This window comes from Lepisma saccharinum, chromosome 10 (genome assembly GCF_977018435.1).
Source record: "Lepisma saccharinum chromosome 10, izLepSacc3.1, whole genome shotgun sequence".
In the NCBI taxonomy this organism is placed as follows: Eukaryota; Metazoa; Arthropoda; class Insecta; order Zygentoma; family Lepismatidae; genus Lepisma; species Lepisma saccharinum.
In genome coordinates this window covers 47979500-48003872 of record NC_139238.1, presented here as the reverse complement: position 1 = coordinate 48003872, position 24373 = coordinate 47979500, and the positions used below count along the sequence as shown (strand labels likewise).

At 39.6% G+C, this 24373-nt stretch overlaps 1 protein-coding gene across 3 annotated transcripts in view; it reads left to right on the top strand.

Moving 5' to 3' along the window:
- The first annotated feature begins 4221 nt into the window (after positions 1-4221).
- LOC145993903 (uncharacterized) overlaps positions 4222-24373 on the top strand; it is a 50090-nt gene continuing 29938 nt past the window's right edge. For 2 of the 3 annotated variants that reach the window (XM_083129812.1, XM_083129814.1), the window contains exons 1-3: positions 4222-4288; positions 16148-17988; positions 20377-20540. In XM_083129812.1, coding sequence (XP_082985938.1) covers positions 16155-17988; positions 20377-20540 — 1998 coding nt within the window. In that variant the 5' untranslated portion in view covers positions 4222-4288; positions 16148-16154. Of the gene's footprint in view, positions 4289-5038; positions 5120-16147; positions 17989-20376; positions 20541-24373 lie in introns of those variants that run through there. The other variant, XM_083129813.1, reaches the window with a different exon arrangement.

Genomic DNA, 24373 nt, shown 5'->3' with positions numbered 1-24373 from the left:
CATTCGCAATAAATAATACACATTGCCAGAACATAGAAAGTAATTTAAAATTTTCAGTTTTAAAAAGAAATATGATTTCTTAATGAATTCTTAAATGCAAAATTTCCAAACTTGTAATCAATACTAAACAACAGCCCTTTTTTTTAACCCATGTTTTAAATGGTACGCGTACTTCTCAGAGGAGACAATTTTTAACAAACTTTCAGGTTTAGTCAAAATATATCTATGAGAGACTGAGCAATACAACTCTTTGAAATTATACTGAACAAGTTACAAATATTTTTTGCAGACAGACACACAGCAGAACCTTTAGTTCCAGAACCTAACTTGACTGAAGTTAAAGATGCACTTGAAAGGCTAAAGAATAACAAAGCACCTGGCATTGATTTAATACCAGCTGAGTTAATTAAATATGGTGGAAATTCATTAATATGTCAAATTCATAAATTAATTTGTTTAATATGGAATAAAGAAGAAATCCCTCAACAGTGGAAAGAATCCATAATTGTTCCTGTGTTTAAAAAAGGTGATAAAATGAACTGCAATAATTACCGTGGAATTTCTCTACTCTCAACAACATATACAATATTGTCTAACATTCTTTTAACAAGACTAACCCCATATGCTAATGAAATTATAGGTGATTATCAATGTGGATTTAAACGTAACAGATCAACTACAGATCAAATTTTTCACATCAGACAGACACTTGAAAAAAAATGGGAATATAATCAAAATGTCCATCAGCTATTCATTGATTTCAAAAAAGCATATGATTCGGTCAAAAGAGATAAATTATATAATATATTAGTAGAGTTTGGAATACCTAAGAAGCTTGTTAGTATGATAAAAATATGCACCAGTGAAACAGAAAGTAAAATTCGTGTGGGTAATAATATGTCTGACAAATTTACAATTCATGATGGGTTAAAACAAGGAGATGCATTATCTCCATTGCTCTTTAATTTTGCCCTGGAATATGCTGTTAGGAAGGTAAAAGAGACTAAAGAAGGACTAAAATTAAATGGTGTGACTCAGTTGTTAGCATATGCAGATGATGTAGACTTACTAGGGGATGATGTGAATACAATTAAGAATAATGCTAAAATATTTTTCAAAACTGCTAAAGAGATAGGTTTGGAAGTTAACAAAGAGAAAACTAAATATATGCTTACAGGCCGAAACCAAGTGTTATGTAATAATCAAAATCTAATTATTGATAACAACTCGTTTGAACCAGTCTCCAAATTCAAATACTTAGGAGTAATATTAACAAATGAAAATTATATTAAAGAGGAAATAAAAAGTAGGCTTAATTCAGGAAATGCATGTTACTACTCTCTTCATAAACTTTTGTCTTCTCATTTAATATCTAAGAAACTAAAAGTTAAAATATATAAAACAGTAATTTTGCCTGTAGTATTATATGGATGTGAAACTTGGTCCCTTACATTGAAAGAGGAACAGAAATTGAGGGTATTTGAAAATAAGATCCTTAGGAAAATCTTTGGACCTAAAAGGGATGAGGAGACAGGTGAGTGGAGAAGGTTACATAATTTAGAACTACATAATTTGTATTCATGTCCAGATATTATTAGAATAATTAAATCAAGAAGACTTAGGTGGGCAGGCCATGTGGCACGAATGGGAGAGGAAAGAGGAGTTTACAGGATTCTTGTTGGGAAACCTGATGGTAAGAGACCTGTAGGAAGGCCAAGACGAAGATGGAGGGACAACATTGAGATGGACCTAAGAGAAATCGGTAGGGATGGAAAAGAGTATATAGATCTTGCTGAAGATAGGGAAAGATGGAAGGCCTATGTTGCTGCAGCCATGAACCTTCGGGTTTAAGAAGGCTAGGGAGTTAGTTAGTTAGTTAGTTAGACAGACACATATTTCTCTCATGAGTCAGTTATGCAGATGCCAATGAAAGTACTCTCTCAACTCTTGCATTATGACCTTGAAATGGTTACAGAAGTTTCATCTGAGATAGTTTTTAGTTGAATAACTTTGTTCTCTATACCCCCTGCTTTAGATTTCATTGAATAAGAATAGAAAACGCCCTTTTCCATCAGTATAAACCCCAAGGCAAGAAATTCCGCTCAGGCACTGAACAGTGACATCAGAATGTGGACCCAAAATTTTGTTCATTAATTGCTTCCATTTTTGTTCTAGCAGAGCAAACTTTTATTTTATTTTCCGACAATGACTGGACCAAAATAAATTTCACTAGACTAGACTTGTAACTTGAATGATTTCTTTTTGTTCAATTGAAACATGTATTTTCCTAATTACCTATATTATATGACGCTCAAAATGAAGGAAATTTATAATATTCTTCAAATTTCTCTCGGAACGCCGGACATTAAATTAAAATGTAGGACATGTCCGGGAAAAACCGGACGTCTGGTAACCCTACACATAGACTACACCAAGAAAACGTATTGAGTTTGTAATTGACAAATTTCACAATCAATACTGATACAATTTTTAATGCCTTCTAATTCATAATTGCTTCAACAAAACATCAGAAACATTTTACCCAATTTTAAGCTATTTCTAATTTTAAAACTCCTTACACATGCTATTCTTTTAGTAGTTATTGCTCGGTTTGCCTGGCATATCAAATCATCAAGAACCAATTGTGTACTTTAAATGTTTTCAAGTAATATCCATGGACGCCTACAGGATCTTTCCAGGGGGGAGAAAAGACCCTGCGAATACACACACCCCTTTATGCACGCTTGTACATAATACTTAATGTAAAATTGAACTATTATTGTCTCCGAAGATTGCATTACTAGATATAAATGAATGGATTATATGATTAGATATGCGGGCGACATTAACAGGAAGCAATTTCAAAATTAAATATTAATGGCACACGCACACAATTAACAAAAACTGCTCTAGACTCCGAGCTGCTACAACACGAAAATGGAGTTTGAAACATTTTGTATTCATTTTATGCACAGGAACTACAATAGTTCTGTCAGCCTATTACGATGAAAGCGAGAAAGCTAAAAGAAGAGTTTATTTATATTGTTTCAATTTCCTTAGAAAGTAACGAACAATGTATCAATTTAGCAAGGCGCCAATACTTTCACAAGATGTTTATTCTGTAGCTACAGTTTTGGTCTCGCCTGGGTAAGATCATGGAAGCTAAAGAATTGAAAGTCACTTTTCTATTCGATATTTCAGGATCAACTGAAGCTCCAAATACGTAATTCAGAAAGTCGTAATATGTAACAGATGTATGCGTTATATCTATGATTAATTCATAGATATACGTTTAAATGTCAATATGCATGATTAGACCGTCTATTTCAGAGTTCGAATCGATAATTGAAATAATCTATTTGTAAAATTATTGCAAATACAAAGATAAAATCTGGTATACCGACAAATTTATAATAATAATGCACTGACTTTGGTAAGGGGGGGGGGGGGGCTAGAACCATGTTTCGGCTCCCCAGTTTATCTCAAGGAGAGCGTGCGTGTGCGCTTGTATGTCTTGCCTCCAAATTTATTTCAGGTTGGTATCACTGCTATCATGTACTCGTTTGTAATATAAACTAACCTGACTTGTCAGTATCCTCAATGAATATATATATATATACAATTTTTCGAGGGGTCTCCCCGATGGCGTAGTGGTAGCTTCATCATCTTGTAATCAAGGGTCCGTGGTTTTATACTCGATGGAGGCACATAGTGGTTCGGATCCCACTTTAACTGTAGGTCCAGCCCCGATTATACTCACTGTTCATAAAGTGGACTAAAAACACCAAATCAATCAAAAAATCTGTCGATTATATACTAATTAGTACATAAAGAATATGTTCCGGTTACGCAGCTCGTATGTATTTTTCCAGAACCCTATCTCTTGCTTTCGGCACATGCTCTTCAACAAGAGCAAAGTCCATATTTGAGTCAACATTTGCTCTGTGAATGCCTATGGGACTTTTTAAGCAGAAGAAAACAGAGTGAAAGAACGTCTTTGTCGCAGTATCTTTAAGGTTTAGCACCTAACTGGTTGGTATATAATATTGATCTCTATTGATACGACACAAGATCCAAGAGCAGGTGACATGTGTCATTAGTTTTCAAAGGTGGTCTCTAAAATAATACAATCGAATCTCATTGGCTCCACGTTACGTCATACTCACGTGATGAATCCACACCCATAATTGAACTGCAGAGCTCCTCTAATAGCTGGCAGTTGTCCCCGTAACAAGACAGAGTACATATCCAAGTGAACTGAAGAAATAGGCGGTTTAGTACCTTCAAGGTAGGTAGACAATAGTTATTTTGTAGCTTCCATTTTCAGTTTCCTAAACGCACCGCATGTAGGTAGCTCCTGAGTGTGCACAAGCTTTACACGCAAACAGCTTTTCACACAAGTTGGCTTTCACTATAAAACAGAAACTGTAATAACGCAACGGTAAGAAAAATCACCATCTTCCAAAGAAGCACTGCAAACCGCGAAAACACTTGACGCGCGGGAAAATCAGCCATTTTGCTAAGAAGAGCCAACGCGTACATCTGATGCATCATAGCCATAGGCTTGATATGGAAGTATCAAGCAATTCTACAAGATAAAGTTTGGTGTATATCTTATCGCTGTATGTGCGTAACCAGCTTGCTTTCAGGCAACAATCGCGTCTAATTTTTTGATATCAATGTTTTCGTTGTTATAAACAGCATATGGGGATGTGTACTCGGGACCCTGGCATGTAAGTACCATCTATTCTACAGCTTATCTAAATTGCTTCGTATGTGCCATCTCTATTTGCGTATAAGATTTATGCTTAGATGATAACTACGATAAAAAATTAAGCGTTCCCTGCATTAGAATGTGATTATCAAAGCGGAAGATGTTTCGTGTGGAAGCTTCAACCACTAAACGTTATATCCGTGTTGGAAGTGTCTGCAGAGATTTTGCATGGCATGAAAATCGAAGTACTGTAACAGTATACTTGGAATAGTGGTTAGTGATTACTAACGTGTGCGGTAATTTCAGAAGTACTTCAGTCATTGAATGCAAATGGCGGCTTCTGGGCGTGGCAGAAAATGGCGGACCGAGAGCTTCCACAACCTGCTCGTGCAACGCGACCAACTCGTAAGTGCAATTTGTAATTCGGTACGTTCATATGCGTGCAGTTTTAACTACGCAACACCTACATATATATTTTCTGCAAAGTTAGACACAAGAATAAGCATTGAAGCTTGATCTAGTTATTGTTAACAGTAAATATCGATTGCTGGATCCAACGTGCATGTTCACTTTCGGAAGTTTGCAACAAATGAACACGCCCTTTTTTGCAATAACTTATGTGCTACTTTTATTTCGCACTCCACATGCCAATTTCTTTCATATTGACTGTGCAGAAATTGGTATCTGGCGTGGTTGGTTTATTTGGGTTAGAACATGTACTATTTTGATTCCAAACATGAACCGTTATTTTCATTCGAAGCTGGGGGTGACTCTCGTCTTGAAACACACTACCGTCTTACTCTAAGCTCTAAAGAGATAAAATAACATCGGTAATTATTGATTAATTGGTTTTTGTTTATTTTACGTCGCTTTTCTGTATATTTTGGCTAATTGCGACGACGTAAATAAATTGTAAAGATGAGATGGATGAGGCGACAGTCACAAACACATATGGAGAACACAAACAAATCTTTATATTATACTGGACCTCGTTAGCCTGAAAATTCAGTCCATGATATACTACGTGGAGCATCTGTAATAAAACGATGGCAGTGAGTGAACCTTAAAATCAGGCACCATACAAACAATCCAAACATTTTTCCCTCTCTCACATTCAGCCTTTTTTCCAGTGTTTCGTATCAAGAACTGAACTGGCTGCAGCTATGCTTATATACATAGGGAAGTAAGGTGATTAATTCTTCTCTACATATTAACTTAAAATTCGAATTTATTACTCCTTACAAATCATGCACATCGACATTTGGATGCTTCACTTATTCTTCATTACAAAATAATTAATTGCAAAATTTCTGAAATTTACATCTAAATATTCAAGCACCTTATGCACATATCTGCTTTGATAGCATTCGCTAGATGAACATATTAATTGCCATCTGCTCTGCTCCTTCTTCAACTAAAATAAGTGGCGAAGTATGGATTTAGAAGGTATTTGTTTCCATTGCGATATGTGCGTTTGTGTTCTGTTGAGTTTCTTGGTTTAATATTTTTTCCTTAGTTCTGTTTCACATATGACACTGAGGCAGAGTTAATATTTTGTATTTCCTAAACAATTTTTGCACGATACTGTACTGTTTATACCTGCTAAAATCCTTGTTTTGGTTTCTTAAATCTTCTAAACTTGCCGACGATTTTCATTAAAATATAATTGCACAATTCATTAGCGTAACCCAGCTATGGAAATCTACAAGAACGGTTACGAATGAAATTTTGCATAATGTTCCATGAATTTGTGAATGTGCATTTAGTGCTTGTTTTAACAGCATGCGTACCAGTATATTTTGTAATTTAGTTTTCACAGGCATTTTCACGTGGTTTCACCAAACTTTAAAAAAATTTAAAAACTAAAAAAATAATTAAAAAACTGTTTACCTGAATAATAGCTAATCCTCTCTGGGGATTTGTTTCCTGTTTTGTTTTGTTTTGTTTTGTTTTGTTTTGTTTTGTTTTGTTTGTCTTCAGAAAGCAAACATTTTAAATCTTGTACCGACTAGAACTGTACTGAACTTACTTGTTTAGGTAGCTTACATTTCAAAGTAATTTTCTGAAGACTGTGCAAATTGAAAGAAAACGCCAAATTAAAGAAACAACGACTGGGGTTGCTGACCACATGTCTGCTGTAACTATCAGATAACTTATCTCCCACCTCTGCAGGTGGGGTGAGGCCGGCAGTCGATAGTAGGCCCTGGCTCTCAGGGGTTGTTACTCCACGGTTGTGTGTATACACCTGTAAGTATTAGACAATAAAAATAAATGAACATTCAAACCGTTTAAATACAAAGATAATATTATTAGTTTATTTGAAGTGCTGAGCACAGTATAAAACCTGATACAGTGAAGCAAAAATTGTACGAAATTACAGGGATAAAATATGTAAGTGTATAATAATGTGGTCGGAGCAACATATTTACATTTCAAGTTTTCAATAAGATCTTCTACTATACCTCTAATAATTATTATTTATTGTTACTCCATGCACACCATCAAGTCCAATTAATACAATGAACTCACAACACATCATCCTTTAAATTATCTATAAGAGTTTCTATCAATTCCATACCGGTTTCTATTTACTGAAATAAGGGAATTGTGTCTATATTTGGGAACCTTGTGAGTTTCATTAAAATACAATTGCATAATTTATTAGCGTAACTCGTTCATGGAAACCTACAACAACGATTACGAATGGAATATTTCATAATGTACCTGAATTTGTACGTCATGAAATGGTCACTCTCAATACTTTGATGAGAGCACATAACGTACACATACACTTATTTTGTTACACCTTCTAAAGAACAGCGTTTGTAATTTAAGTGATTCCAATCACTCATCATATTGAAATGTTACATAACAATTTTGAATTTTCATACACAATAGTCTGACAAATAATTTCTGAATTGATTCTAATTTTTCTGTGTGGTACTTAGCACCTGAACTCTATATTCTAATAATGGACGTATCCGTACAATTGTGATAAATAAAAACTTGGTTGGTTTCCAATATCCTAAAAGAAGTCCAATTAAAAATATAAAACCTTGTAACTTATAGCTTTTTTATAGGTTTCTTTTGCGTTCATCAAATAATAATGCTAAATCAATGATTATTACTCAGCAGCAACTTTTGAAATTTTAAAAAATAATTGGATTCAATTAAGTGCGTTTTGGTCGTACATATCATTATTTTATCATGATTAATTTTCATTCCATACAGTGATCCAGAATGCCGAAAAAATCAGCAAAAATCTGGAGCTTGCTATTTTTCCCCTAAATCAATACAAATGCATAAGATTAGTAATTTTAAGGAAATTGTACACTTCGGTTTCACAGAATTGACGCGAAGTTGATTATTTATCCTATTTTATGCAAGAAGTATAATAGTGGCCCTGTATGTGATCCATCAACAGCACAACACGCGTTCACAAAGAACCTAAGATACCAAAAGTAGCAAAAATTAGCAAAACGTTTCTCCCGTACGGGTTTCACAATACTTTAAAGTATCCCTTGCTTTAGAAATCGTCGCGGAAATAGCGGCGATAGCTATGTTAACTCAAGAAAACTTTTGTATTTTCCACTTAAAAATTTTAATTCAAATGATTGTGTTCATTTTCTGTACATTAGTGGGAACTTCTGAGTCTACCTAGCACAATTATAGTGCCTGGTGAAATAAAAATTGCTACAACAAGTCTTAAAGATAAGTGCGAAATATAGTACGAAAATTCCATTCTTACGAGTGGCCATTTTTCGGGCCGAAAACAAAAACAAATGATTGAATTAGAGAGTTATTTCACTGGCAGTTTCCTGCTCTTGTTCGTGTTTTATCCCCTTGCCGAAAAGTACATTTCCACTTTTTTTTTTGGGCATTCTGGATCACTGTGCATTGCACAATAAATCGTTTATTTTAAGTGTTGAGCACAGTATGAAACCTAATATAGCACTAAGTCAAATACAAAAGTACAAAGTTACACGAATAACGAATAAGATTGATTGATTTGGTGTTTTAAGTCCACTTTATGCACAGTAAGGCTAATTGGGACTGGACCTACAGCTTAAAGTGGGATCCGAACCACTATGTGCCTCCACCGGGTATCGAACCCGGGACCCCTTGATTACAAGGCGAGGACGCTACCACTGCGCCATCGGGGAGGCCCTTACGAATAACGAATAAAATACGTAAGCTGTAGAATAACATAAGATAACAAGTTAGCATACTTACACCACAAGTTACAGTTTTCAACGAGATCTTTTATATCTCTGATACTAATAATTGTTTATTGTTATATAATATTGTGCAATTAACTGTGTATTGTTATAATAATAATAATAATCATATTTATTTAAGTGATGATAACGATTAAACAACCAGGCATATCACTATGTCAAAATTGGTTATACAAAATTTGAAAATTGTACATAATTATTAAATAAAACAGTGAATCCTACAATCTTATACATCAACATAAATTCAAATTGTAGGTTTCAACAAGATCAGCTACTAAACCTCTGGCCTTGTTTAGGCATGTGAGAATTGATAATAATGATGATGCTAATAATAATAATAATAATAATAATAATAATAATAATATAATGATGATGATGATAAATGCAATTTCACAAAGGACGCGCTGATACCTTTAGGATTCACTGTGACTCTGCCATTATTCCATTGAATAGTGAATTTTGTATTTTAATTCTGAAATTGCATTTGTTGGAAATGCATTCCTTGCTTTAGGAGTAAAAATGAAAAACATGATCTGTAGGCAGAGGTTGAATGCTGAGGTAAACGGAAATTCTTCCAGTTATGGGTAACGGACATCCTTTCGAGAATGCAATTTTTTTTTAACCGGTACTGACGGTTTGCCTTCCGCTAATATAACGTGGATGAAACTTGTGCGAAAGTAAGAATGTGAGTACTATTTAAAATTTGAAGAATATGTACCATAAAACATTTTTAGTTGGTAAATGTATTTAATATACGCATTTTACACCATTTTTATTTTTTAGCTGTACTTTTGCTGGAGTTGAGGAGGGTCAAAAACACAATAAAAAAATTATAGAATGGGTAAATTAATGCCTGGACAAGTATTTGCTTGCATTCCACAGGAAGGTATTCACGGAAACGAATCAGGCTTCTGAATGTTGCATTGTTGCATTTTGTCCTTGCACGTTCTGTCCGACCAGATAATTCGTCAAAGACCAGACCAAGATTTTTAGTGGCGTTGCTCATGGCAATAAACAAATAATTTATTTTCAGTATGAATTCAATTCTATTAATTAACAACCTTGAATAATTAATATCAATGATCCTGAAAGTGGATTTTTCTGGATTGATTTTCAGACAGTTAGGTGGACAGCAGTTATTGCAGGGTTTTCAGGTTGGAGTTCAATGACTGTATGTTGTAGGAAAAGTCGGTACAGGGATTGAAAGAAAGGGCCGGTTCCATCATATTTAATTAAATGTTTAAATCAGTTTATTTATAACTGGCAGAATTTCCTCGAACCTTACTTCTTCAAGCCATCGCGAACCACAAGGGAAGGCATGGCGTCATTGTGAGGGTTCATGGCAGGGTCGTTAAAGGTCCAGGAATTATAAATAAATTCAATCGGGCTGTTTGTTCATTGCCAAACTTGCACGTGACGTAAACAAGTGCTGTGCAAAATTTAAGGCTTTTTTTGAGTTCCGATATCTATTCTGTTGTTGACGATCGTCTTTTCGACAATTTTACTTTTATCACAGTGCTTTTACAGCACTGATTATTCAACTATTATGTTCAGACTTGATTTCTGAGGTAAAGATGAAATTAAACTTGCAATTTAATGTAATAGCAGCACGCTCATCATCAAATTACCCATGTATTTAAATGGGAGAACAATTGGCCATCAAAAGAATGGGAACACAACAGGGGTGCTGCCACCTACAATAGTTTGCTTTGACCAGGCCCATTCCCGCCCAGGAGGGAAAATCAGCAAGTGTAAATGGATTGTAGACCGTAAAAAACCTTTTCAGGTTTAAAGTATTATTTCAATTCAGTACAGGAACCTTTTCTCCGGATCAATCTAAATACGGTCCAGGAACTATTTTTTCCAGATCAATCTAAGTCCGGTCCAAGTTCCGTATTGAAATTAAACAACACGCAACTAGGACCGTATTTAAATTCTGCGAGAAAGTAGGTTCCGGTCCTGTTGCGGGAAACCCATAAAACCCATTAGAATTTATGGGTTCTTGGACCTTCAACAACCCTGGTTCATGATACATAGGTTAATATTTGCTTTTATAAAGCATTATAAACAAAGTTTTTCTGTTCATCGCTGCGGAATTATTTGCTCTTGGAGACACACTATTTTATCACTAAAAGTCAAGAAAGAACTTTGTTACTGAATAACTGTTTCCTCCCTTGTTTATATATGTGCAGTTATACGTATAATAATGAAAATAATTACAAGATTTCCATCATTAATAAAAAATAAGAACAAATTAATTGCATGCGTGTCACACACATATTTTATCGTTCACTAAATCTAAAGAAATGACACATTAATGTCGCATCAATCCTTCTTTGTATATATATAGTAATTATAATAATTTTCATCATTTACCAACCAATTCTGTTCTGTTACTTGCATGAGTGTCATGTCGTAACACACGTCCCAAGGGGGGAGCAGGTGCGGGAGTCGGAGATGCGCTCATCACGCGAAAGTTTGCCTCTTATGTACCTTACAGTTTTTAGATTTTATGAACAAAAATAATACAGAAGCCGACCTCCGTGGCGGAGTGGTTAGCACAGCACGCTACGACGTGTTCGAATCCCGGCCTGGGCATGGATATTTATGAGTGTACCTTCATTAATTTCATCATATCATTTTTCATCCTCACCTTCGCAATCAGCCTAAAGTGACAGAAAAGCAAAGTAAAATAAACCAAATCAAACAGACAAACATTGGGAACAAACACCCTAGTGAATAATGACTATTTTTTTCAATTTTTAATAAAAATATTCAAAGTTGAAAAATCGAAAAGCAAGAGGTAGTGGGCCTGGCAGTCCCCCCTCCCTTCTGGTAAGCTAGGGCTAAAAAGGCACACTCATTTTCTGCATGTTGCTTTGTATGGAAGTAGCAGACAATTTTCATGGAGCAAACCAGACGGTCCGCTTCATGAGAGAACGAACTTTACGAGTCGCACGGAACGCAATAACGAACTTCACATTCTTCACGCGAGGACTTAAGGAATACCCAATCAATGGCGTTTATCGATTAACATGTTACACTCGTGCGACTTTGGGAATGTCGTGTGCACGCATCATGGAGGGCGGAGCTTCAATTTTGTTCATCTGGATCATCCTTCAGGCCCTCTGTAACGTGTATTCTAATTGGTGGGAAAACCCATCGTTTATCTTGTCGATTAAACCCCGTCTTATAATGCATTACATCACAGAAACAAAACGCCGATTCCTTTCACTTGTAAACCTCATCCAATACGTTTGTATACCTATTTTTATATATATGATGTATTTTATTTTGTAAGGACGATTCTATTAATATTTTTAAAACATCAGAGCAATAACCAGTTCAACAACCCCTCCCCCCTCCTTCCCTTAAAATGATATCACGCTTTTTCCAAAGGATAAGTAAGATAAGGTAAGACAAGTGACGATAAGTGACGAAGTGCAGGGGAACGCGAATAAATCGAACCTGAGTCGACGGAAGACGCTGAAACGAACAACGCAGCTCGTGGTTTCTAGTGTTCGTTCACCAACGGGTCAACAGATGATGAGGAAAGCCGAATTTCATAGGGAATTTCTGCTTCTAAAAGCCAGAAAACAAGTCCTTGGCTTGACGCTAATGAAAAGCAGTGTATAGTTTGTACCGGCTATCCCTGGAGCAAGCGAACGAAATCAAGTCTCTGCGGACGTAGTAACGCGAGACGGCAGAGGAGGGGGAGGAGGAATCGAGTGGGCAGAGCAAAGCAGTACACGCTACTGGGAAGGCTGGAAACTGCAGTCGCTTTCCCCCTCCACGCAATCCCGTTCCCTCTCACGTGTTCATTGGTGGAACCGTCTAGCGTCACTACTTACGCAGACTTGTTTTCGTTCGCTTGCTCCAGAGATATCCGGGATAGAGTACAGTTTGCCTGTTGCGCGAGAAGGGAAAATAACTTCGTGTGTCTTATAATGTGCAGGGAGCGTGCAATGTTAAACGTTACTGCACTGTGTACGGTAATAGTCGACTGTTCCCTTTATTTGTCGAAGCCACCATACAGGTATCGTTTCTTGCAATTACAATGACCTCCATAGCCCTCTCTCTCACACATACACTCACACACATACATACTCACTTGGAACTTTAGGGTACGCAGGATTTTTTTCCCGAGGGGACTGGAATTGTAAAAGTCCGTATCACATAGCTGCTTTCTAGGTAGGGGCGGAATAAACTATAAAATATTTTGCAATCACCGCTTTAAACCTTCGTTTTAAAAGATGTCTAAAGACAAAAATGTTAATTGGAGATCATTTTAAGGGGTGTTTGCATTTAACACAGTTTCTCCCCGAGTTTTTTACTGCTTTCATCCGAAACTCAAAATTTCGAGATGGGATGTAGCCCCCATCAACATACCCGCCCCAACCTCACGTACGCCACTGCTTGGAACAACAAAACACACCTGATCCATGCCACACGCCTGACAATGAACAGCGCGAAAAAATTTCATGTCTGAATATGTAAAGTAATCCGCAAACTTTCTTCGTATACTGAGATGACAACGCTTACCGTGCTGTTGATCTGTATAGCACGCTAGCAGACGGTTTTACAGAGCCGAGATCTTACAGTATATACAAATACATCCCTGTAAAAACCGAGGGGCACGACGGGGTGTATTCAGGTCAGGCGCGCCTCGAGTTGGCGAAAACGTGCTATGAAGCCAATAGCCCGGTATTCGTTATAGCTTAACGTGCGGAAAATACGAGGAGGTATCAAAACGTTTTGCCTGTTGAAGTATAATTTGTTCAATAATGGAAAGATTGAAACAATGAACATACATATAGTTCGCCTGTAGTGTCCTCTACTCATAGTTACCCTTCCACACAGTTGCCATCACGTTCGATGCATTTGTGCCAGCGTTTTATACAGCCCTCAAAACCAGTTTGGAAAAATTCCACAGAACACTCCCTGCCCCACCGTTCAAAGCTGTTTTAACCTCCTGTCGGTCATCGAATCTCATGCCACGAAGCACAGATTTAGCTCAGACTTAAGTGGTTAAGTTCAAAGTGGGAGAAACTGAAAGCGTGGACATGACAAGGAGTGGCAGGCCATCAACGTCGTTGACCGACGACAACTGCCACAGGGATGATGAGTTCATTCGAGAGGATGGACGCATCACAATCCAGGACATTTCTGATGCAGTGCACATGTGCTATGGGTCAGCACATGCAATGATTAAGAATTTGGGATACCATAAAGTCTGAGCTAAATCTGTGCTTCGTGGCATGAGATTCGATGACCGACAGGAGGTTAAAGCAGCTCTGAACAGTGGGGCAGGGAGTGTTCTGTGGAATTTGCCCAAACTGATTTTGAGGGCGGGATAAAACGCTGGCACACAAATGCATCGAACGTGATGGCAACTGTGTGGAAGAGTAACTCTGAGTAGAGGACGCTACAGGCAAACTATATGTATGTTCATTGTTTCAATCCTTCCATTATTAAACAAATTATACCTCAACAGGCAAAACTTTTTGATACCCCTTGTACATAGTGCGCTGCAATTTTTTGAGCATCTTAACGCGAGAAGTTTCATTTTACTTCAGTGTTTTACTGAAATTCTTAAATCTATGAAATTTCTCCCATTCTTTCCATTTTAGCAAATTGAGTAACGTTCTATAGAACGGTAGCACGTATTGAGCAGCCGCCACTGATAACACGACATTAACGAAACACCGTTTCATAAACGTAACGATGAAAATTAAAACAGTTACTCAAAATTCATGCTACTACTGTAGTAAAATATGTGTGTGTGATAAAATCTTTAATTTTATTTATCGCATCATCTTTTTTCTTTTTTTTATATCGTAGAATTGTTGTCGTTGCTGGTTTCGGGAGGGGTTTGTTAGATACACCACTGATGGTAAATTCTAACGGTGCACTTTGGTGGAAATCCCTGTCTAGTTTACATTTTCGGAGATTAAGAAAGCAATTTGAGGGTATCATTTAAGCGTCTGTTTGGTAGACGGAAGCTTTCAACAGTGCCTGGAAGTAAATTGTTATAGGCAGTAGTTATTTTTGAGGGAATTCCGACTGTAAGTACTTAAAAATTGCAATCGAATTTGCGCAATGTTACAAGTGGAAATATGAAGGTATACACACCGTGATTCTAGTACCCCCCCCCCCCCTCGGTGTAGAAATTCAAGGCATTATGATTCGGTCTGGTAGAGTGGGATCCATGAGTATTACCGTACAAATTGTCCATCACCATGTTCGTGCACTTTATTTGACCCAATAAGAGCTTTAAGAATTAAAAGAAAACTCAAATTAAGCTGTTGACAACTTCTGCACCAGCATACATAAAAATTCATTGCTTAAAAACACATAGGAAGTAAGAGAAAAATTAATGAAAATAGTTATGGACAATTTGCAATGTAATACTCATAGATCCCACTGTATATGAAGGTTTGTGGTGTAGTAGCTGTTAATACTTTAAAATAGTCATTTTATTTTTACGCTAGTTGGATAGCAACGGAAATTGGCGGTTTTAGACCGTAATTTTTCCAATCAACTTTTCATAGGTGTGTTTCATTAACATCACAAACTGTTGCATTGTGGCGTCGAGCAGCCATGATGCAAGCCAGTTCTTGTAAATACACGCAATTCATGCGGGCGTGCGGGGGATTTGAACATTGATACATTGTGCAGTATTCGGTTGTTCAAACAGAAGCTGACGTTATTTCACAATATTCCCTTGCACACGACAAACAAAATTTGCCGCTAACATGGCGGCTGTGCGAATCCTGACGTTACATGAGTGCTCCTACAGTGTAGCATTACACAGAATTAGAATATCACAGGATTCCATTTAGAATATTTCGACGCCAGTGGCCCCGGGTTCGAATCTCTGCCTGGTTATGGATTTTTGTGAATGTGAATGTCCCATTCATCAATTTCATCATATCATCCCATCACTCATCCCCAACTTCGCAAATTAGCCAAAAGTGGCACAAAGGCGTTCAGTTACGTAGAACTGGTAAAAACCAATCACGGTACAAATTATTACCTGTAAATAGGTTATTACCTGTAAATAGAATCTCATTTTCGTTTTGACACTACAAGTGTCAGTTTGATCATTTGAGACAACCTGACAATGCGTTCTTTTGCACCAGATTTTTATTTGGGAACTTCACAAGAATCCTAAGTGCACGTCGTTTCTTTCCAGTTCCAGGATGGAGAACCACCAGTCGCCAGAGCCACGCTGGCGAGAATCAGACAGCGATGTCATCCAGAAGATTGGTAAACAAACTCCTGATGAGTCGCCACCACACCAACAACAGCAGCATCACCCCAGCCCAGTACCGACCCCCGTCTCGGAGCATTCTCTAGTCATCCAACAAGCCAGCCATGACAACACCGGTTCGGTCATAACTTCGTCACCGCCTGCACCACGACACGTTCCAACAATCACAAGAGCTGCTCATCACATCCAGCAACCCGCGGTTCAGTCGACTGCAATAATCAAGGTGGATCATTCACAGGAGCAGGTTAACGTTCCCAAGAGCGAGGGTGGCATCGCGAGTCAAAGTTACCATCAGCAGAGGATGACCTCTGTCGAGCAGGGTGGTGATGGTCAAAGGAATCCACCCCAGGAACAGCAACAATCCATGACAACCGTGAAGGACGCACGCGAGCAAGACGCGAGTCCTCCGCAGAGTACTGGTGACGTCACAAGGCAGCAACAGCTAATAATGACCACCAGTACCCATTCCCGTGACGTGATGCAGACCACCACGACGACGACTACTGTTCACCATGACTCGCGCGTTCACCATCAACAGCATTTGCAGCACGAAGACCCAGGGCGACAAAATCATCAACAGCATTTGCAGCCCGAAGACCCAGGGCGCCAAAATCATCACCAGCATTTGCAGCGAGAAGACCCAGGGCGCCAAAATCATCAACAGCACTTACAGTCCGAAGACCCAGGGCGCCAGAATCATCAACAGCATTTGCAACTCGAAGACCCAGGGCGCCAAAATCATCAACAGCATTTGCAACCCGAAGACCCAGGGCGCCAAAATCATCAACAGCATTTGCAACTCGAAGACTCAGGGCGCCAACATCGCCAGCAGCATGACGATGCAGCACGCCGTCATCAACAGCGTTTGCAGAATGATGAAGCAGGACGCCACCATCAACATCTGCAACATCAGACTCACCCCCATGACGTGCAGCATGGACATCGCACTCACGACCTTCAGCAGCAGCCACACCACCACCATCAACATCAGCATGGCGTCAGCACGCTGAACCAGAATCATCAACAGCAAGCCTGTCGACCTCATAGCAACGAGATGAACCAAGGAACCCAGTATCAACAATACCACTATCAACAGGAGCATCACCAGCAGCCAGCACAACAGCAGGTCCACGAGATCATCTTCGAAACTTCACAGCCAACCATCCACATCACTCCAGTTCCTCAGCTCAGCCCGAACTCTAGCCACCAGGAAAATCTTCAGGAGCTGCAAACGACCTACACCACCCTAGAGCCTGTAACCATGACAACCGGATCCATCCAGCCAGGATCGAACTACAACCATTCACAGTCGCCAATTGCTCAGTTTAGCGACCACGGGACGACATATTCCTTCCCCCTGCAGGGAGGAAAGCTCGACAACACGGTATTCATCAAAAGTGATCCCAACCTAGCTTCCACCTCCAAGTCACCCATGAATCAGTACAACCCTGGACCGTACAACCATGGATCCTCCTCTCCGGCCAACCAGATGACTCTCTACGGAGAGAGCGGCAACATGTCCTCTCTCCTCTTCCCCAATCAGGGCTCGAACATGACAGTGTCCGGACAAGGCAAAGGATGGGAGCAGCAGCTGTGGTTGAATCCATCGACGTCCATCATGGAGTACAATCCTCCCATAGTCTCTGCTGGAATAGGGGATTCCATAACCATACGCAACGCAGGGAACGTACCTCCTGGAGGTCTCCCAAATTATCCTGTTGAACCTTATCCTCCAACTTCTTGGCATCAGGAAGAGGAACTTGGTGAGTACTCACGCGCATTACTTACAGAAACGTTTTCAAACAATTATAATGTAGAGAGGGTAGACTAAATAGCACCAGTTTTAACCCTTGAAAGCTCTTGGTCACTGCAAGCAATTTGGCACATTGGCTGAGCTGAGTGACAGGAATTGAAACCGATAATACGTTAATATTAGAGCAATTACAGGTACAGTCATGGACACTTCTCGGTTGTATTTATTACCATTGAAAGTTAATGAGATTATTACAACTCAGAAGTGTCCGTGACTGTACATAATGTATTAAATTATTTTAACATGTTAAGTAATAGCCATTAATTATATTGTTCTCGTTACTATTGAATTATTGATTGATTATTACCATTATATTGATAAATGCACAATGAGGGACCCTATGAGGTCCTGCATCTAAGTCGAAAGTAATATTTTAGATTTGTTACGCTTGGTTGTTACGTGACCAAGCGAAGTAAATTGTCGACTTTCTATCTCGTCACCGAACTTCCTGGGCTCGAGTAAGGGCCTAGGAATAGGTATTCTTCTAAGAGTCCCTTCCAATCTAATATAATCATCATCGTCGCGATGAGCCAAAAGTGGCAGAACGACGACGCTAAATAACAAAAACACAAATTTCATTTTCTTGTGCAACAATGACTTTCTTAAATCTTCAACTCGATATTCGTTCACACTTTGAAGTCAGTTTTAAAAATTTTCAATTATTATTCATTGAATGTGTTTAGTCTTCAATATTTCCCTTAAAAAGCACAATGGTAAGTGGAAAATTAGAAATCTGAACATATACAAGCAAATAATAATTGAAAAGTTGTAAAAATTGGCTTAAAAAGTTAACGAATATCTATAGCATTGCGAAATATGAAATAAATTACATTTTGTATTACGTACCTGGCCTCACAGGCTCTCATTGTGCCTTTAAGTGTTAAGAAAGTAAAGTTGGCTTAAAAATACGTGTCATAATGTAAGCTTTTTCGTGTATTAACATGTATGGTTTAGAAAATGTTATTCTACGTAGTTTGTAGTCGACTCAACGTGGGGCTATTTAGGAGCCCCCGCCATTTAGAAATAAATTATTTCCCCTGCCTAAATATGTGAGCATACCACACGGTATTGATGCTTTTTAAAAAATTAAAGGATTGTAGTGGCATTCCCAGAACATTTCGGTTTTGTGGGCACCGACGGGAAAAGATTTAAATAAAGATAAGAAAGAAAATCGAGAAAAGAGCAAAAATAAATATTCAGAGGCTGAAAAAGAGATAGATATAAAGAAGGATTAGAGAAAGAAATGAATTAAGAAGGAAAGATAGAAAAAGATAGAGACAGAGAGAGAGATAGATAGATGGAAGAAAGAATACAAAACTAGGGAAAGAAATGGAAGAAATGATGAAAGAAAAGGGATATACAAAGGGAAAATGAGGAAAGGAGGGAAAGAGAGAGTGAGAGAAGAAGTTACAAAGAAAAAATAGAAAAATACTATTAGTAACCAAGATGTTCTTCCTTCATCTCTCACCTCTTTCCTTTTCGTCTCTTTCTATCTCTCTTTCTCCATTCCCCTTCTTTATGTATATGTTTATCTCTACCTTTTACTCTCTCTCTTGTTCTTAATTATTACTCTCTCTCTCTCTCTCTCTCTCTCTCTCTCTCTCTTTCTCTCTCTCTCTATCTCTCACTCTCTTTCTCTCTCTCTCTCTCTCTCTCTCTCTCTCTCTGTTGTTTATTGTTTTTCCCATATTACTCTTTCTTTTGCATGTTCTTCCCCTATTATTCTCTCTCTCTCTCTCTCTCTCTCTCTCTCTTGTTCATCTTTCTGTCAAGCTCTCTCTATGTTATGCTTCTTTCTCCCTCTTTCTCTCCATCTCTCTCTGGCCCTCCGCCAACTCTCGTTATCTCTCTTACTCACCCCCTTCTCTCTCTCTTTCTTCTATGTCTAGTACACAATCTATTCTCCTTATCTTTACATCTATTGCCAATTTTTCCGAATTTCTGCCTCTCCCATTTCCTTTATCGCCTCTTTTTCCTGTATTGAGCCCTCCCGGTGGCGTAGTGGTAACGTCATCTCCTTGAATCAAGGAGACCCGGGTTCGATACCGGGTAGAGACCCAAGTGGTTCGGATTCCACTTTAAACTGTAGGCCCAGTCCCGATTAGCCTTCCTGTGCACTTAAAAGTAGACTTAAAACCAAGAACTCAAATCAACTAAACCCCACTGTATTGAGACTTGGTCAAGTTGAACTCACGGATTGACTTTTAATGTGTCCGTGACGCTACGTGTACGAAACAGGAAATCAGAAAAAAAATTACGTAGTGCATTGTATTATTCGGTCATATGCTATTCCATATAGCAAGCAATCAACATGTTATGTGGCTTTTCTGTTTCGCAGTGATGGTTGAATCGAAGGAGTGTGTGAACTGTGGAGCAGCGAACACCCCTCTGTGGCGAAGGGCACCCACAGGGCACTACGTGTGCAATGCTTGCGGCCTCTACAACAAGCTCAACGGGACACACCGGCCTCCAATGCGACAGCAACAGAAGAAACTCAGCGGGGTGAGTGTCTTATTTTGTGCTTGTATTTTGGTTGTTTTGGGGTCGCTTGCCTAGATCTCTGTGTCTGTGTTTCCACATTCAGTGACATTTGCATTTGTGAAATGAAATTCAGATAAAATGAATGATTAAATCAAGGAGACTTAGATGGGCAAGCCATGTGCACGCATGGGAGAGGAAAAAAGAGTTTACTGGATTCTTGTGGGAAACCTGATGGTAAGAGACCTGTAGAATGGCCAAGACGAAGATGGAGGGATAACGTTGAGTTTGAACTGATGTTTTAAGTCCAGTTTATGCACAGATAGGCTAATTGGGACTGGCCCTACAGTTTAAAGTGGGATCCGAACAGTGCTTCCACCAAGCATCGAACCCGGGACCTTTGATTACAAGGCGACGACGTTACCACTACGCCATCGGGGAGGCCCTCGGATAACGTTGAGATGAGCCTATAGGAAGTCGGTAAGGTAAAGAAAAAAGTAAAGTGCTCCCCTGTGCATAGCACCACGCCATGAAGGCGTATAGGGGGTGTGGGGGTAACGCCCCACACTTTCTTGATCCGGTCGTGAGTGGGGGTGATGTGATCAGCATCACGCCCCTGACCGCCTTTACCCCCCAGGTACCCATGTTATTCGACGCTGGGTGGACGCCGGGGCCGCTTCCATCGTTAGAAAAGTTCCCGGATTTGAACCGGCCGGGGATCGAACCCGGGACCTTTAGCATGGTAGTCAGACGCGTTACCGACTGAGCCACCGCGGCCACTAAGGATGGAACAGATTGGATTCATCTTGCCCAGGAGAGGGACAGATGGAAGGTTTGTGTTGCTGCAGCCATAAACCTTCGAGTTTAAGAAGGCGAGAGAGTTAGTTAAATTCAGATACAATTTTAAGTAAAAGGTGAAGTAGAAATGTTATGAAAAATATCAAAATTGCAGGGACATTTTTAGATACAAGCGTCATAAACTCTATATCAAGTTTCTCTCTTATTTAGTCATTCCCATCAAGGGGTGGAGGGTTGACCTGAGAAGACACCCAAAAGTGAACCTCACTTACACGCGTACTACACCCTGGTGACTGCAGTATTGCAGGCTAAAGAGATTCTGGCGCCTACACCCCCGACCAGTACAATCCTCTGTGAGGTCGTGTTGTCCTTGTATGTGTACTTACAATCTCGCCTTTAACTACAGTATGGAGATTTTATCCTCGGAGACACTTGCAAAGAAATCTGTGAGTGTATTAGTTTTAAAAATTGAGTGAGATAGGTTTTAACATAAAGGGCCTGTCCTGTTTTAGTTAAGCGGCTGATCACCCTATTGTGAGATGGGCAAAAATAACCTACGTGCTGACGTGCCCGTAATATAAAATTTACATGTTGTTTTTGGGACAATTAATGCCTTCAATTTATCCAACTTTTAAAATTATAAAACACACTCAATAGTAAATGTTGGCATAAAAAGTATTCGTATTTTTGTACATTTTCATATAGTGTAGAGTCGACTTCCGTGGCAGAGTGGTTATCTCAAGGCGGTACGACGCCAGGGTCCCGGGTTCCCTGGCCTGGGCATGGATTTCATCGTACCATCACTCATCCACACTTTCGCAAATTAGCCAAAAGTGGCACAAAAAGCGAATTAAAAGAACGCAAATCTTTCGTCACTCCTTGTCTATCCAGTTCTCTTTGTTTCTTTATACACTGGAGCCTTGTAGCGGCATGGTGAGTTCAGTGTGAATGCTTTCATTTGTTTCTGCATGTTTTAAGAATTTTAAGAGTGTTCCGGGAAGCACGCAGGGCGTATCTTACTGCCTCGGAATGTGAGCTCCCTCAAGAGTCACTGTGCCAACATGCAGATAACAATGAATGAAAGTTTCCCCTACACGTCTGGCCTCGAGTACAACTTTACGAAGTGATGGGCGTGGCAGACGCGAAACAAACATGTCGATAGCGAAGGAAACGGGTCGTCGTTGATAATGAAATGGGTAAAACAGAAATGGGGAAATCCTTCTCTGTTTTACACATTTCATTATCATTTACGACCTCTTTCCATTCGAAATTGTTTGAATGTAGTGACACTCAGTGTGCCAATTAAGCTTTTTGCTATGTGGGATGCCCACACAGTGGCGTATTTGCAGTGCCGGATCTACAAATCTTGGGCCCCACCGCAAAATATTACTAAAGGCCACCTCTACCTACCTACTTTCACACACCACACACACACACATTATATATACCGGGTGGTCCAAAAGTCCTTGAACGGTCACATATCGTGAGAAATACACATTGAATCGGAAAACAAAAAAATACGTCTTGAATGAGTGAAAGAAAGCTATTCAATGATATCACACTTCATTCCCCACCCCCTGGGGATGGAGCGGGGGTAACTGTGAAATTTTAAATGGAAACCTCATTTTGTATTGTGGAATCGAAAAGAGGACTTCATTCCAAGTCCACCGAGCTATCAACCATCCTCCTAGCTCAATTAGGAACGGAGATATGGCGATTTTCAATCTTCGGAAAAAAAAATGCATTAAAACAAAAAAATTTAAAGGGACGTATCTCTGCCCTTAATTGATCTAGTGTGAAAGCGATTGCAGATTCGGAATCTGCACATCAAGACCTTTCAACAGAGTATATGGAAGGGGAGTTTACTGTTTCAAGAGCATAAACTACGGGGATCGTGATCGTGACTGTGAACGCTTAAGGGGCCAGATGGTAGAGCAAAGCTACGTTTTATGTTCCCCGTACAATCTCGCTGACAGGCTGCTGGCAGAGAGTGAAAAGATTTCAAGCTATTTCGACGATGTACATCTTACCTCTCGGCCAAGCGGTTGAGCATAGACGTCAGGCGCCCGAGCACTCATGGCTGGAGAGAGATTTTAGGAAGAAGTAAAAGCAAGCAAAGTTTTGCATATTGATGAAACTAGTTCAATAACTTCTACATCTCTATCATTTAGTTGTTACAGTCTCCCTTGAATTGTTCCACGATCCCCGGCCGGTTCAAATCCGGGAACTTCTCTAACGTTGGAAGCAGCCCCGGCGCCAACCCAGCGTCGAATGACATGGGTACCTGGGGGAAACCCTTGGGTGTAAAGGCGGTCAGGGGCGTGATGCTGATCACATAACCCCCACTCACGACCGGATCAAGAAAGTATGGGGCGTTACCTCCACACCCCTATACGCCTTCATGGCGTGGTGCTAAGCACAGGGGAGCACTTTACATTTATATATATATAATATATAATTACACATATATTATGTGTGTGTGTAATTCTTGATCTCATGTTGACTAAGGCACATACAAGGGCGTATAGAGTTATTCTAAAGTCCCTTAACACTCCTTATAAAGAGTAAAGGAATTAGGCTGGGTACATGATCTAAACAGTCCTCCTCCGTGGCCGTGCGGTCTAAGGCACCTTGCTTTGGACGGCGGCTGCGGGACGTCATGGGTTCGATCCCGGGTTCAGTCTCCGGGAATTTTCGGCCTGTGTATAGGGCCGGTGGCAACCCACCATCGTGAGGAAATTGGGGAGCTTCCTAGTGAGTGAGTGAGCGTAATCCAGTTGCAAAGTCCTACAACGGCTGGGGATCCCCCTAGTCTGGCTGCAGATCTCCACGCCCCCTTGGTAGCCCGCGTGGGAGGGAGGCCAGCAGTCGATAGGTAAGCCTTCGCCCAATATTGGGCAACTGCCCCCCCCCCCCACTTTTTGCAACTTTTGCTCCCGCACTGGCTAAACCTTATCTAACAAGGGAAAGTAAACTGTCCTTGCCCCCCCCCCCCCTTAGTCTTGGCACCTTGCCCCAAGTTTTGGAACCCAATCGCCGCCACTGGTTAAAGACGATTA